At 38.5% G+C, this 15,288-nt stretch overlaps 5 protein-coding genes across 5 annotated transcripts; 2 read left to right on the top strand and 3 right to left on the bottom strand.

Moving 5' to 3' along the window:
- Nucleotides 1-438: 438 nt before the first annotated feature.
- I206_103913 (uncharacterized protein) lies at nt 439-1,764 on the bottom strand (the record flags this gene model as incomplete). Its single annotated transcript, XM_019156244.2, has 6 exons — nt 439-543; nt 612-677; nt 784-1,001; nt 1,084-1,171; nt 1,324-1,413; nt 1,588-1,764. The coding sequence occupies 6 exons, from the start codon at nt 1,762-1,764 to the stop codon at nt 439-441; spliced, it is 744 nt and encodes a 247-aa protein (XP_019011202.2).
- A 1,405-nt stretch (nt 1,765-3,169) lies between these two features.
- I206_103914 (uncharacterized protein) lies at nt 3,170-8,182 on the bottom strand (the record flags this gene model as incomplete). The annotated part of the gene is made up of 20 exons (XM_019156243.1): nt 3,170-3,385; nt 3,447-3,699; nt 3,768-3,904; nt 3,968-4,291; nt 4,364-4,887; nt 4,944-5,058; nt 5,112-5,237; nt 5,298-5,584; nt 5,651-5,814; nt 5,866-5,986; nt 6,043-6,177; nt 6,232-6,414; nt 6,471-6,701; nt 6,759-6,885; nt 6,952-7,286; nt 7,346-7,409; nt 7,467-7,556; nt 7,621-7,787; nt 7,865-7,965; nt 8,025-8,182. The coding sequence occupies 20 exons, from the start codon at nt 8,180-8,182 to the stop codon at nt 3,170-3,172; spliced, it is 3,858 nt and encodes a 1,285-aa protein (XP_019011201.1).
- A 751-nt stretch (nt 8,183-8,933) lies between these two features.
- Nucleotides 8,934-9,692, top strand: I206_103915 (uncharacterized protein; the record flags this gene model as incomplete). The annotated part of the gene is made up of 5 exons (XM_019156242.1): nt 8,934-8,995; nt 9,082-9,339; nt 9,417-9,501; nt 9,563-9,573; nt 9,656-9,692. The coding sequence occupies 5 exons, from the start codon at nt 8,934-8,936 to the stop codon at nt 9,690-9,692; spliced, it is 453 nt and encodes a 150-aa protein (XP_019011200.1).
- Nucleotides 9,693-11,275: 1,583 nt separating this feature from the next.
- I206_103916 (V-type proton ATPase subunit E) lies at nt 11,276-11,690 on the bottom strand (the record flags this gene model as incomplete). Its single annotated transcript, XM_019156241.1, has 4 exons — nt 11,276-11,310; nt 11,386-11,426; nt 11,492-11,539; nt 11,599-11,690. 4 exons carry the CDS (start codon nt 11,688-11,690, stop codon nt 11,276-11,278), a joined length of 216 nt encoding a protein of 71 aa, XP_019011199.1.
- A 314-nt stretch (nt 11,691-12,004) lies between these two features.
- Nucleotides 12,005-15,288, top strand: I206_103917 (uncharacterized protein; the record flags this gene model as incomplete). The annotated part of the gene is made up of 2 exons (XM_019156240.1): nt 12,005-12,504; nt 12,603-15,288. 2 exons carry the CDS (start codon nt 12,005-12,007, stop codon nt 15,286-15,288), a joined length of 3,186 nt encoding a protein of 1,061 aa, XP_019011198.1.

A 15,288-nucleotide genomic window follows, 5' to 3' on the forward strand; every position in this document is an offset into this window, starting at 1 on the left:
CTATTTTGCAAAGAAATGGGAAGTCTGTTGATGAGATGTTCACATGACAATAGAGGTAAACACTAATGCATTGCATTTGTCGTACCAGAACAGTCTTTTTTAGTCAGTCCCCAGTGTATCCTACTGCTTCTTTTTAGGGCTATCGGAGCGTAATCGCAGTGTGGCAGACATCAGTTGTAAGAGAGTTCACTTCGCAAATATCTATATTGCAAAGAGAGTCTACTTGTACTCGATCACTCGGCTTGACATGACATGTGTTGCATATGTTATTGCTCGCTACTACTACAGTTACACCACATCCCCAAAGACCCAATGATGAATGAAATTGACCGAGAGCAACAAATCTATATACATCTACAATTGACCACCAGGAAGCATACCAAGTATGGAAATTCTATAACGCTGACCACTGAATCGATTAATAAGATTGGAGCCTACTTATGCCCTACCATTGGTAGCAGGTTTAGCCTCATCAGGGACGATAGGTTCAGGACCTTGTGAGATGTTAAGATCAATCAAAAGACCAGTTGAAAGGTCGTAGAGCTATGAAAATGGATAGAAGGTTGGTAAGCTAATCTGACATGAAAAGTAACGAAGAAAGCTTCACTTACCCATCCATGGACGTAGACTTTCCTGAATTCACCCTTTCGAGACTTCTCCCAAGCATTTTGGATTGTCTGGTAGAATTACAAGAATTAGCCATAATCTCGAAATCACCCCTTCACATGGTTTCTGGAAGCTTGATACGATTATCACCCATATTCGTGATCGAAAAAAGCTTACAGGACTGTTAACTACGTTCTTTACGCTCAATTTGACATTTTCCCTAATCAAGTCATTTACATCGCTTCCTTCTGGTAAAGAATGTTTCAATCTAATGATTGGGTCTAAGAATCGAGTGAGAGGTGTAGCTGGATCACAGAATTGTTCACCCTCAGTTGGTTTTGGTAAATCGAATGCTGCAATACATCCTCCGCAACCGGTATGACCAACGACAATGACTATAATCAATTTTACTTAGCACGGAGAACGAGTATACGCAGAAGTGTAACGAAAGCGATCAAGAAAAGGAAGGACACTTACCATGGTTGACACCGACATTCATTATAGCATAGTTCAATAAAGCTTGAGATGCATCATCTTGAGGTTGGAATTGATTGGCAACATTTCTCTGCGGGAAAGAGGCGATGGATTAGCGGTTGTTCAAGACGTACAGTGGTGTAGTATATAGTTGGTGCACATTGAGGATTGAGCATTGGGCATTGGGAAAGGGGTATGTGCGCAAAAAGATGAAGACCTTGTTTAGACCGAGAAGGCACTTACCTGCACGAACACCTCTCCTGGTTTCCTAGCCATGATAGTGACTTCTGGTACTCTAGAGTCTGCACATCCTATCCAAAGAAAATTGGGGGCCTGGATGATGGAAAAGAGTAATAATGATAGAATTTTATTGGTTTGATGATGAATGAATGATGAATCAAGGTAGAAGATCAAGCAGTAATAATCATGTTGTCAGCTCTTGATCAATACCGAAAACCACGAAAGCATCTCAACTAATCATGAAATGAATGAGAATAAAAAACTCACTTGACCTTTAACTTGTTCAGCCCATACTTCAGGTTGTTTTTGAGTAACTTCTTTTGCCCACCATCTATTTCCTTGTAATACAGCTTTAATATCTGGAAATTTTTGAGCAGCAATAGAATGTTCTAAATCAAGATCAATCTCTTTATTAGGTCTAAGTGGTTCAGCGTGAAATGGCATATTAACTTTTACAGCTGTATGTATATTTTTAGAATTAGGTGGTTGTAAAGGTGTATATCTTTTAGGTTGTGATGAATTTATTGAAGTTGAAGCTTCAGAATTTGGTGAAGTAGCGTAAATATAAGTAGGTCTAAGTGAAATTGGTGGTGAATTATGTAAAGATCTAATAGAAGTTGAAGTTGAACTTGATTGAGAAGACAGTTTGATTGATTTTGAAAGCGTTAATAACGCTTTATTAGAAGATTGAATTGTGTTCAAAATTAAAAATTAAAAAAAAAATAACAGGCAATTTATAAATTGACCTGTAATTTTCTTCTTTGTTTTGTCCCTTTGTTTTTAAATCTCGACGAGATGATGAAAGTATGAGCAATTGTAAAGATGATGATGATGGGTTGTAGGAGTAAAGGGATGACTCGATATTGATTATTCCTTTTGGTCTAGAATTGAATATTGAAAGTCGGGTTTACGTTTACGTTGACCTTTGTTATTGTATTGGGGAATAGTAATGGAGTCAATGAGATTAAGGCTGAGGCTGATAAATTAATTTCTATAAAGTAGGAAATCAAGAATCAAGCTTAAAATGGATTTTTATGAAAGACGTAATATGTTTTGGTCAACTGAAGTTACACTTGAATTGCGGTAAGTTATGATTGATTTCTTTGGGGCTGTTTCATAATCTCACTACTATCTCTTGACAACCAACTTAACAATCAAAACACAATATAAGGTAGTATATTGTATGCATTCTCATTGTATATACGAAGTATCCTTTACTCATGATCAATGCATATCATTCATACACGGATTTAATCGGTTTGATCATTTAAAAAAAGATGAATTTTGTTATTAAACATGAACATATCTTTTAGAATGAATATGAGATTTTGGGGAAAAGAATTGATCGAAGATTAAATTAAATCTTACCCTGAATTGATTACATACCATATTCAAAACATTCAACTTAGATAATACCCAAGACTAACTACTTTTTGTCGGGACTATTATTATACCGTACAAGTAATGTCATACTCATAACGGACTTCCGCTTCCACCTTCAGTTCAGATCTAAGATTCACTTCAAAACCCTCCTCTATTCCGCCTTTCATCCACGGACCGGATGGGAAATTAACGTCTAAATGCATACGTAATAGTTAGTCACCAAAATCTCACGACTAAACTCTTGCGCAATATTAAAAGTTAAATAGATCTACAAGTATTTGAATGTTTCATAAATGATTATTCAATGTATGATAATGCATGGGTATGATTGTTTTTTTATAACATGTAACAGAAAATCCGATGAGAATGAAATTTCTATGTAATCAAATAACTCTATGCGACTTTCTTCTTTTCTCTTTTTCACTCAAGCTTTGAAAAGTGATCATAAGGAACATTTTTTTTATATTTATTGAGCTTTCTTCTCAACTTCAGTCAAAAGTTTGGTTTTCTCTTCCTCAACTCTAAGACGTTCTTCTTCTATTCTTCTCTTTTCTCTACGTTCTCTACCTCTTGTAACCAATTCAGCAGGTTCCAAACTTGCGAATAAGGCTTTACAAGATTTTTCAATTGCCCAACAACCTACAAAGTCAAGTACCATTGACGTAGTGAGCTTGAATTTGAACTACAAAGTTCAAATAAATTAGCAATTGTATCTCACAATTCCATTGCGAATTGTAGCTTACAGATGATGTCATTTCGACTAATTGTAACCATCTATTCAATTCTGGGAAGAAATCGGTAGCTCCACTATATGCGACAGCGGATACACCCAATAAACCCCAATAAAGAGGTGGATTCTCTCGAATACCTTCTCTGAATGGTCTGCCCTGGAAATTCAATACAAAAGTTGAGACTTGTTGAGAAAGACCAAGAAGATAGATTGCGGTGTTGAGCAAAGTTGGCTCGAATTTCTTTTCCAAGTCAACTTCACCTCGACTGGAATGTGAAGAATCGGTTAATGTCAAAACCATCAATCATTACTTGGCACAAAAGAGTAGACTCACTCTTCAAGAGATTTGGATAAACCAGTAATGTATACCAAGGCTACGATGTGGACAGCGAATTGAAGTAAGACTGAAAGCAGTACGTAGAAGTTGAAGATATTTCCGAGCGGTCGTTCTTTTGAGAGTTTTTCGACGGGCTGCGTGCAGATGGGGTCAACATAGGTGCACTAAGTCGAACGAATCGAGAACGTATAACTCACCTTAGCTCGTGAAATACACAAGAAACAGACACTCATCAACATCCCCGTAATCGTGACTTGGTAATCACCAAATTTGATACCGTCCAAATATTGTACACTGAGGGAGTATGCAGTGATCAAACAATTCAAAGCAAGGATCTTGTACATCTGAATAGTGGCTACCAGTGTACATCTACCTTGTCGGATGATATTGGTGATAGCAGATACGTTTGATAGCTTTGAGGTGAAGGGAGCTGCGCAAGATGCATCACCAAGTTTGATTTGTGGTACTTCAGTGTCTTCATCCAGTTCCGATAATTTCGCAGTTATGGTAGCCATATCAAACTGTTTAGCACCCAATAGAGAGTCAGCTTGATAGACTGGTCAAAGACCGCGTTGACTGAGTGTACGACTCACCTTTTCCATTGGATTTTGTTTTCTGGCACCTTTATGCTTGTCCGCTACTTCCTGTTGAGTCTTGACTAATTCAGGGTAGGCATCTCGAAGTGCGGGTGGAGGTGGTGGAGGAGGTTGGTTGAATCTAGCTGAGATCTTAACTTGTTGTTCGTATACTTTCTTCATTCTTTCCATCTTATGGTGCTCAGCAATAGCTTTCAGATCCTCTGGGGATCCATCCAATAATGCTACACCGATATGAGCCTTCTTGAGCGCGCCAACATCATTGGTACCGTCTCCTGCCATTAAGGTGATATATCCTAAATCTCGCAAGGTGGACAGAATGAATTCTTTTTGGGATGGTGAAACTCGCGCATAAACCCATGTATGTTTACATAATTCTTTCCATGATGGTAGATCTTCGTATTGTTTTAGCGCTGCTCCGGTTATGCAGATATCGTATTGATCGAATAACTTTTGGTCGAATGGTTCGGTCGCTTTCACGGGGATGACTATTGTTTCATCGACATTCTTCCACACGAGTTCTAAGCGAAACGTCAGCTTGTTCGATTGAGAAGTGGGTTTCGACCGGCAGACATACCATCAGTGGTTGTACCTTCCTTCAAGTCCAAAATCATGGTTTCCCGATCGACAATCTCGACATCCCTGGCAACGTGAACGGCTGTCAAAGGATTGTCACCGGTAATCATGATACACTATAATTCACTTGTCAGCTAAGTCAGCAAGTGAGACGCAAGACGGAGCCTACCCTATGAGAAGAGTCATTCAGCATTTTGAGTGTTTCGACGGCATCTGGTTTGAGGGGACAGTGGAACACCAAGAATCCGGCAAAGGTCAATTTCGATTCGACTTCATCTCTTTGAATTGTGTTGATCTGTTGACCAGGTGTCATCAGCTGATCTGCTCGATTTTATCCCGGTTAATAATGACGTACCTGTTCGGGTCTGACATTCATCTCCTTGATACCTAAAGCCAAGACTCGACTACCTCGTCTAGTGTACCATCTATAAGTCTCCTCGTAGTAATCTGGAACGGTAGTGTACATTGCTTTGAGAGTCTCGGGTGCACCTTTGACGGCTGCGATCCACTTTCTGCCCTGGGAATCGGATACAGCTGAGATAGTTGACATCCTCTTAAGGGCAGAAGAAAATTGGTATCGTCTTCTAACGTTGATTTGGTGTTTGTGAGGAGCTTCCTTGGAGTTGGGGGAGATATTGTCGCCTAGGTGCAGATTGTCAGCTTATACATTATGCTATGAGACTGAGTACGGGAGAGCTTTTAACGTACCTTTCGTGAGCTTCCAATCAAGTGCAGAAAGAGTGGTCTTTTCCATTGGATCACCGACAATGGTCCCATCCTCCAAGAGCACTAACGCATGAGCAGCTGCAAGAGTAAGAGTGGTATTCTTGCTAGACTCGGTGACAGGTACAAGCTTCTTGGGATCATCAGAGCTAGGCGGACCGTCAGGCGAACGGCTTCTTCATGTGGACACCTCAACTCACTTAACACCGGCAATACCCTCCACGACCAGATTTTCTCCGGTAATAGTACCGGTCTTATCGAAGCAACAAACATCGACTCGACCAGCAAAGGGGATTCTGAAAGGCTCAGTGCAGAAGATGGCTATGATTTCGATCATTGGTCAGCTGAGTTCCCATATTGGATGGCCGGCCACTTACCGTATTTTTGCAGAGCTACCAAAGAGGCATTCACTGCAAGAGACAACTCCATTGGCAACTCGGGAGGAACCACCGAAGTGATGATCAAGACACAATCCAATAAGAGCTTTCCTTTAGCCATTCCTCGTTTGAGTCCTGGTTGAAGTCATGTTAGCTATTATGCACATTTCAACCTTAACGACTACTCACCATTGACCCAAACGTAAGAACTGGCAGCAATGGCGAAGATAAGCAGGAAACCAATGAAGAGGAATGCCTCGAATGTGTTTGCGGAAACCCTTTCGGTCGAGAAGATCATAGTTCGTACTAATTGACCTTGAGTAGTGCCAAAACCTGTTCTTAGGACTACAGCTAAACAACCTCCATCGGGGGCTTTGCATCGAGGTCAGTGACCCCAATTAGCCGGGTATGGAGAGAAAAGAACTTACTGGTCACACCCCCTTCACCGGCTTTCTCCACTTGTAAAGCCTTTGTACCCGAAAACAATACGCTGTTTCTGTCTGCGCCGTTCATATCCAACTTGTCTGATCCTTCACGAAGCTCCACACTCTCTTTCAACAGTGGAGTAGATTCACCGGACAACATAGCTTCATTAACAATGCAAGTTCCTCGGAGAAGAAGGAGATCACATGGAATACCAGAATCAGGTTTCGTTCGCACTATTGAAGACTAAAGTGAGCTCTTTGTCTGGAAGAGAATGTGATCAGATAGCTTACAGACGCTGACCAAATCTCCGGGGACAAGTTCGGAACTTATGACTTCTACCCATTTTCCATCTCTTAATGTTTGAACGGGGTATGGAGTTATGCTCATGGTTCTGAATTCAGTAAGGGTTCGAACTCGCTGAAAATAACAAAAATAACTCAATCAGAAGGGCGCGCCTGATGGAAGGAGAAAGCGACAACTTACTTGGAAGACGACAGTACATTCGAAGACCACAAGCATGAAAGCGGTAAACAAAGAGTAATACCAATATTCATCTAAGCACCAAAGAGCTACACAGAAAATCTGGAAGACGAAGAACGGAGCAACAGCATGTTCGGCAAACAATTCGGTAAATCTTGGAATAGGGATGTGACATTCGTTTGGACCGTACGTTGATTTCAAAACTTCTAAATTTGGTACTTGCTTGTTCTTTGCCGAGGTGGGTGGGTGAGTGAGAATACCTTTCGATGACTGGAAAGTTGATAATGGTGGCGAAGAATCGCATGGATACGGAATTGGGGTAAATGAATTCGTTGTTGCTATAGGTACGACGGGTTAGCCCGGGGTCAACAACACGATATAGCGATTAGAAGCTCACAATCGAGAACGTATGTATCCCTTTGATAGATGAATGAATAAGTTGGCTCAGTAGCTCCAGGAGCCTAAGGGCAATTATCAACTTTCTCTCCATCTGCGCGATGTCAAAGCGGTCAACGTACCAATTTGGAATCAAGCGGCACGATCTCGCCTTTTCCTCTACCTTTACTAGGTATGACTCTAATTTTACTAGCTTCTTGCAAGGAGTTTGCCTGTTACCAGGAGTGAGATCAGGACACAGGACCGACGATAATCTTGCAGTCGAAACAAACTCACGGTAGTATAGCTGACTTTAGCATTGAATCCACTTGACCAAGCTGTTATTAAGAAACTCAATGCGTGACCTGCAAAGAGTAGTACACAATATATAAAAGTCCACTCTTCCGATACTACCCATTCGTCATATTTATGGTAATAAGCGTAGTAAAGTAAGGGGTAAAGAGCTATGTTGAAGCCAAAACAATGGTCAGTTTAGGAGCATTAAATATCGCCTTTGAGTTTATATTTTAGTCATACATACATAAGAATGGCAATCCATAGATTCTTGAGGCTACAGGAATTGAATTGTGCAAAGAGATCGAATCGATCTCTTGCGAGACGATTGATGGTTTTGAGGTGGACCTAAAGGATGGTATGAGGTATTAGCTTTGCCGATCATATAGGATAAATCGATTGTGCACTTGAACTTACATCTTATTGATCCACCTTGTTCTTGATTTATGTATGAACAAGAACGTTGAAGAACAACAGATAATGTTTTTGTGGAAAGAATCGAGATAGGGTATAGGCCATTGACCGAAGGCGTAGTTGGTAGTGTAGGCCTTGGACGCTGGATCATTGCGATTATTATTATTATTATCATATAATTAATTGTGTCGTGGAAGATAGTAGATATAGTATTCCATTCCATGCGCCACACTCGGTTAATATCATTTAATGCCGTTGTACCCTAGAAGCTTGGCTGATCGCTTAAAGCGCGTTGTTATAAGTTGATTTATTTCCCCGCAGTGAATTGTTGAGCCAGCTTCAACGTGGATGTGTGGAGTTACTTCTGATTGAGATTATTAGTTACAGTTATATACTACAGAGCGCGTCAATCCAAGTCAACTTACCTTCATCCTACAGCTCTCAGCTTTCAGACGACTCAGAAAGTGTGTTGTCCAACGGTATAGGATTTGAGCAGTAAGCTATGACATATTGAAGAAGGGAGATTGTACTTAGCTAATTCGATCTTACCTAGACCTACATAAACCTCTGTCTTGTCTCCCGTAATTAGCACTTGATAGTGCTATTATATTTTGATTAGTATGAACATCTTTCGTTTTTTAGGTGAGTCAGAGTCTGATTATGTATACATTTGGAAGGATTATGTTACTTGTTAGACTAAATTGTAAATTTGCTGACTGGAGTCTCCTTATATAGGCGATTTATCGCATCTCGCATCCATTTTCATCCTCTTACATAAAATCCAAACGTCAAGATCATGTCGAGGTATCTCATTCAAAACACAAGCTTTATATCTAACAGTATTCCTTACTCGTTATGTTGATTTGTTAACCGGACCATACGTTTCATTATATAATACAATAATGAAATTATTCTTCATTGGATCAACTGGTTATACTTTATTCTTAATGAAAGTTAAATTCAGGTAAGTCTATAATTGAGCTTGAAAGCGGTGAAAACGTTATGGGTGCTTTTCCTGAAAGGTGCTGATTGAATGATTTGACGTTCTAGACCTACACATGATGCCTCATTGGATACTTTCAAGCTCACCTACCTACTTCCTCCTGTAGCTATCTTAGCTCTCCTTTTCAATTATTCGTATTCTCCTTTCGAACTCACTTGGGCATTCTCAATTTGGTTGGAATCAGTCGCCATCTTACCTCAATTATTCATGTTACAACGAACAGGTGAAGCTGAAACCATCACTACACATTACCTTGCTGCTTTGGGATTGTATCGGGGTTTATATATACCTAATTGGATGTACAGGTGAGTTACGATATGTCGCTTCCTTGCTAAGTGGGAAAGTGGCTTGATGGCTGATTCAATGACTTTCATGTTTTCAGATATTTCACAGAAGGTGCATTTGACCCTATTGCAGTAGTAGCAGGATTGATTCAAACAGGAATTTATGCAGACTTTGGATACATCGTGAGTTAATCGAACTTTACATGTGTCAAAGACTTTAAGGCTGATATGATGCTTGGTTCAGTATGTAACAAAGTAAGTTGATCGCTTTGTGCAAATGTGACACCAGCTATCATACGAAGTGGAAGTTGAACATAGAGCTGACGATATGATTTAGGGTACTGAGAGGCCAAAAATTCGAACTTCCAGCTTAATCTTACTTGTCAATTGATTAGAGCTGGACATTTAATCTGATGAAAAAGAGCTTCAGATGGAGAACCGAGGAAGCGGGTGATCTAGAGAGTGAAAAATTTCAATATCCAATTTATGCCTCAATGAAATAACATACATTCACATAACCTACAACCTTAATGTGTCTCTCTACATGCACTGCCTCGTGTAGCTGAGAGTAACATCTGTTACATCTCATATTAATTTAAAAGCAAGCTATGAATAGAACGTCTTCTTGCCCGAAATCACGGAACCCGCGAACGACATCTTTCGAAGATCCCAATTGTTTTACTGTTCTTGGATTTGAACATTTCATATATGAGATATGAGAATCGCAGTTTACGAGGGTAATATTGGATTGAGATTCGTTTCGCAATCTAAGGTCGAATATGCAAAGGGACGAGAGATAAATTGATTTCTATATAAACTCCGCTCAACCTAGCCAAAGGCTGAATCTCAATCGTATTCCGTATTTGAGAGGATGAAAGATGACTTCACTAAACCTTAGTCTTCATGAGGGACTTTGGTTATATATCAAGTCGTACTATACGTATCATAATTTATAGATCGAGCATCTAATAAAAATCCCCTGATAAACAGTGAATCAACATTATTTTGGTAATATTTGTATTTTATCCTCTTTGACTTAATATCAATCACGTTTCTTATTTGCCATTCTACAATTAACCTTTATGATCTTTACTATTTTCATCACTAACTCTTAATTTTGTATATCGAATCAAAGCATTCTTACTATTTTAACTTTCCTAATTTTTATAGCATGTTTATCACTGTAAGAGTATGCAATTCAAAATAATTATCTTAATTCTAAACCTCATTATGAAGTTGAGCTTCAGTGAGTAAGGAGATGGAGAAATTCATTTTTAACCTCTGAATCACCTGATTATCTCGTTCAAATCCAGAAAAAAAGCGGAACGAAAGAATGAATTCAGTCAAAACATCCATTTTTCTTAGCTTTATTCATTTAGATCTTCTTATATCCAAGGTTGGCTTTGAATTCTGTTTGACAGTTTGAAATTCGTCGAAAATTTCAAACTGAGTGAAATATTCATGATATAGTAGATATTGGGATGAAAGGTGATTCAGCAGTATTGACATATTGTTGAGAATTTGTGAGTAAGTAATATAATTATAAGCTCAAGTTTCCAATCATATTGCTATCACTTCATCTCACGGAGCATTCTTCGGTATCTTTATATTTTTTCTTTATGGATTCTTGCATCTTTTAATACTGCAAATCAGGGTAATGATGGTTCGAGCTTACCGGAAAACAGGATTAGTGGGCCTTCTGGCCAACAGGGTAGCAACTGGGATCGCGACTTTTGCGTTCTGCATTTCTCCAGCTTATCCCCACTCGAGTAAGGAGATGCCCATAATAGAGATTGAGATAGAAAGTAATTGAGGGACAATGAATCTGTACGAAAAGCTCTGTGATTACAATTTCAAGTTTACATTCATGTTGATATGATTGATTGCCGTGGATTTGTACAACATGCATGTTATGTATTCGTAAGGTATAAGGATGTAGGAGGATCGGATATCGTATTTAATATTCTGAACGTAGATCTGATCGCCGAGGTTCTATAAAAGATCAAGAACAGTCAGTTATCTACTATCATTAATGATATGCTTTTTGACGAAATTACTACCACTTACTGATGAGAGGATGTAATTGAGCGAGATATGTGATAGCCCACCTAATTGAGAAGATTTAAATTTGAGCTGCTGACATGCCCCACTTAGGTGTGGAAACAGAACATACATAAGATAGCAACAAGTAAGAGTGAGAAGAACAGCTGTTCGAAGTAAACTGAATATGCATAAAATCAGCTTTAGAATCAACGGTACTAGCAGATACACTGAACTTACGTTTGATTCTTGCCTTTTGGCATGACGAACCAAGCAACAGCGGCTATGGCAGCTACAACGGCTGCGACGATAACGATGTGAAAGAATGACATCGTGTTCGGAAGTCGATAGAGCGTATTTGAGTCGAGATAGAGGCTATGTTTAAATGAAATGAACAAGTCGTAGGGTATAAAGGAGAGAATGATGAGTTTAGATCAGGATTTGACGATGACAATTGTCTCAAGCTCACTCAACTTCGCGGCGCCGATGTAATAACGAGATTGAAGTCACGTGACTTGTCATTGTATACGAACGATTTCGAGATTTCCCAATTATTCCTTGATAGATAGATGATGATTATTATCGATCGATCTTAATGCGTTTCTTGTAACAAGACAAAACTGTGAGAGCTAGGGGGTTTTCAAAGATGGCTTCGATATGTTTAAGACCTACAAGAAGTTCTTCCAATTTAATACGGCGAAGCTTAAACACTTCTACGAAATTATCAAATTCAGAAATAATTTATAATAATGTACAAATTCCCTCAGATCCATCTTCATCAACCTCAACGTCAACGTCAAGTTCATCGTTTCATAATAAAAGTCAAATTAAGAATCGTAAAACATTTGAATTTCTTTATGGACCAGAATCAAATTGGAAAAAACCTAAAATACCTTCTAAACCAGCTACACCACCTAAAAAAAGATCTAAAGTTGATCCAGAAGCTTATAAGAATTTGCCTCCATTAGAAAACACTACTGTTAAAGAAAGATTAGTAGATTATAGTGTAGCAGAAGGTCAAAGTAATGAAAGACGAGCATATTTTTCAACTGATTCAAGTCAGGAAATTGGAGAAGATTGGTTAGAAGCTGAAATTGGAGAAGATCAAATTGGACTTGAAAGTGGTAGAGTAGTTGAATGTCGAAGGTGAGTAATTCCTTTTTATTTCTGTCATGTTAAGTGATTATTTGTTTCTCAGATGACAAATTAGATGACTGAGCTAATATTTGATGATTCTCATTTAGATCCGGTCATACTATGATAGGTTTGATATTAGCTTCAATCACATTAGCAGGAAAACAACGTCTTTTAATCCTTCGTTCAAGTGGAGAAATTTGGCCAATATCTTCACATGATGTACAATTTGTTATGCCTTCTTCACTCATTTCACCATCTTTAGCATCTCAATGCTGGTCTCCAGAATTACTGGAAGCTTTGGCTCAATCAGAATCAAAATCAGGATTAGGTGAAGAAAGTGTTCAACCTTCCCCTGAAATGTTATCTGCCAGAAGAAAGGTAGCTATGGTCCTTAGAAAAGTACATCGGGAGACGGAGAAGATGTGTGGAAGATTGACTGCAGGAACGATTGTCAATGGTGGTGAATCAGGTGGCGTTGAAGCGGTATGGAACCATTTCGCACCAATAGAAGGTAAAGACGAAAACGTTAGAACCAGTATAACTGCTATTCAAGCTGCAGAATATATTTTGAACCCTAAGAACCCTCAATCAAGTGAGATTGCCAAGAAAATCGAAATAAAACCTAATACTTTACCTGCTTATGCTGCTCATACCCTTTTAATGCGTCGGCCGGATCTTTTCACGGCGGATCAAGGTGATATGTGGTTGTCTGGTAATTTTATTGTTAGATCCAGATCGGAAAGACGCCTTTTACAGACTGTTCAACAAGGAGTCGATGGATCGCTGAATATGAAGAGCTCTGAGGGAGCTGATGCTGAATTGATGGCGTTCGTAAAGAAGGCAAAGAAAGTGGTCACTTTAGCTCAAAGTATTAGAGATAAAACCGCCGAAAATGATTTGCAAGAAGAGAAAGATGATTTGCCCGATTGGTCCAAGAAAGATCAGGAATTCATCTCAATACTGCTATCACCTCTAGTAGAAACCCGTTCAACACAAGTACCGCCGTCCTTTCCACTTGCATTATCAATTGCGAGGTTGTTTATACCTAATGGAGATGAAGCTGTTGATCGAGGAGCTTTAGCAAGACTTTTATCCGATTTAGGAGTCATTTTACCTTGGGATAGTCTAGAGATGTCAAAATTGACAGAGACTGAGAATCGATCAATGATAATGTCCAATATCAGTGGATCGTCAGTACGAGGAGAAGAAGACCTGTTGAAAGGGAATGAATTAGATTCTTTGAGAGAAGATTTCACTTCTCATCGAGTATACGTAATTGATGACCCAACAGCATCGGAATTAGATGATGGAATAGCTTTAGAACGAATACCGAATTCGGATGATGTTTGGGTACATATACATGTTGCTGATCCCACCAGATATATACCGCCAAATCATCCTTTAGCTCAACAAGCTTCTGTAAGAGGAAGCTCAACCTATTTACCTGAAGGCAATAAACCTCTTTTCCCCCTTGAAGTGATTATGAAGGAACTTTCTCTTGGTGCTGACGTAAAAGATAATCATGGTGCTCAAGGTACAATGACTTTTTCAGCTAAGCTAAATTTGAAAGGAGAAGTTGATGAAACGAAAGTGAGGATGGGCTGGATCAAAAAACCGAGAGTTGTCACTTACCAATCTGTCGATCGAGCTTTGAACCTGCCGACATCAAAATCGACAAGACCATTCGACGGACCGTCCAGATTTGTTGAAGAACCAAGTGACAATAAGTCAAATATCGAGGAGGCCGATATTGAAGACCTGCAATCATTGCTTGAACTGGCTAGAAGCCATCGAGCGAGAAGATACGCCAACGCAGGATTCGAATGGTCATTGCCATCTGCAACAGTAAATCTACTTAATAAACCATCTTCCCCTGCTGCTAATCTATTTGACTCATCTTCTCTCCCTGGCTCACCAAGAATCTTTTCCGGCTCAATGAGTCTAGATTATAAAGTCTCTCAAGGTTTATTAGGTGGATTAAATGCTGCAGGAGTAGTAGCAGAATTTATGATCATTGCAGGAAGAATTGCCGCTGCATTCTGTAGTGAAAGGGATATTCCAGTAATATATCGTGGATCAATTGCACCAAAACCACTTACACCTGAAGCAGGTACAATTGAAAATTTATTGTCTTTACGTGAAAATGGAACAGGTCAAATTGATCCTTTAAAAATGATGGGTAATGATTGGTATAGACCTAGTGGATTTATTGATATTAAACCAATTCAACATTGGATAATGGGTTTTGATAAATTAGATCAAGGTTATATCAGATCAACTTCACCTTTAAGAAGATTTGATGATTTTTTAATCCATTATCAAATCAAATCTTATTTATTCAAACAATCCAATTTATCATCATCATCAACAACAACAATAATGAATAAAGGATTTAATAAAGAAGAAATTATTAATTTAATTAAAAGGTCAGAGGAAGGTATAAAAAGAACAAAAAGATCAAGTATAAATTCTAATAAATATTGGCAAATTAAAAAATTTCAACAAAATCTTTTATTTAATAATGTATCTGAAAATAAAAAAGAAGAAGAAAAATTAGTTGATTTAAAAAATGATTTATTTTTAGCTAAAATTATTGGATCAAGTGAAAATTCTAGTAATTTATTAGGTGATTTAACACCAATTTTAATTGATTCATTAGGAATACAAAGTAAATTATTACATCCTACCACTCAAAAAAATAAAAATTGGAAAATTGGTGAACAAGTTAAATGTAAATTTTTAAATTTACAAGATTGGCCTAATCCTACAACTATTTTTCAATTGGTTGAATAA

This window comes from Kwoniella pini, chromosome 5, assembly GCF_000512605.2.
Source record: "Kwoniella pini CBS 10737 chromosome 5, complete sequence".
Lineage (NCBI taxonomy): Eukaryota > Fungi > Basidiomycota > Tremellomycetes > Tremellales > Cryptococcaceae > Kwoniella > Kwoniella pini.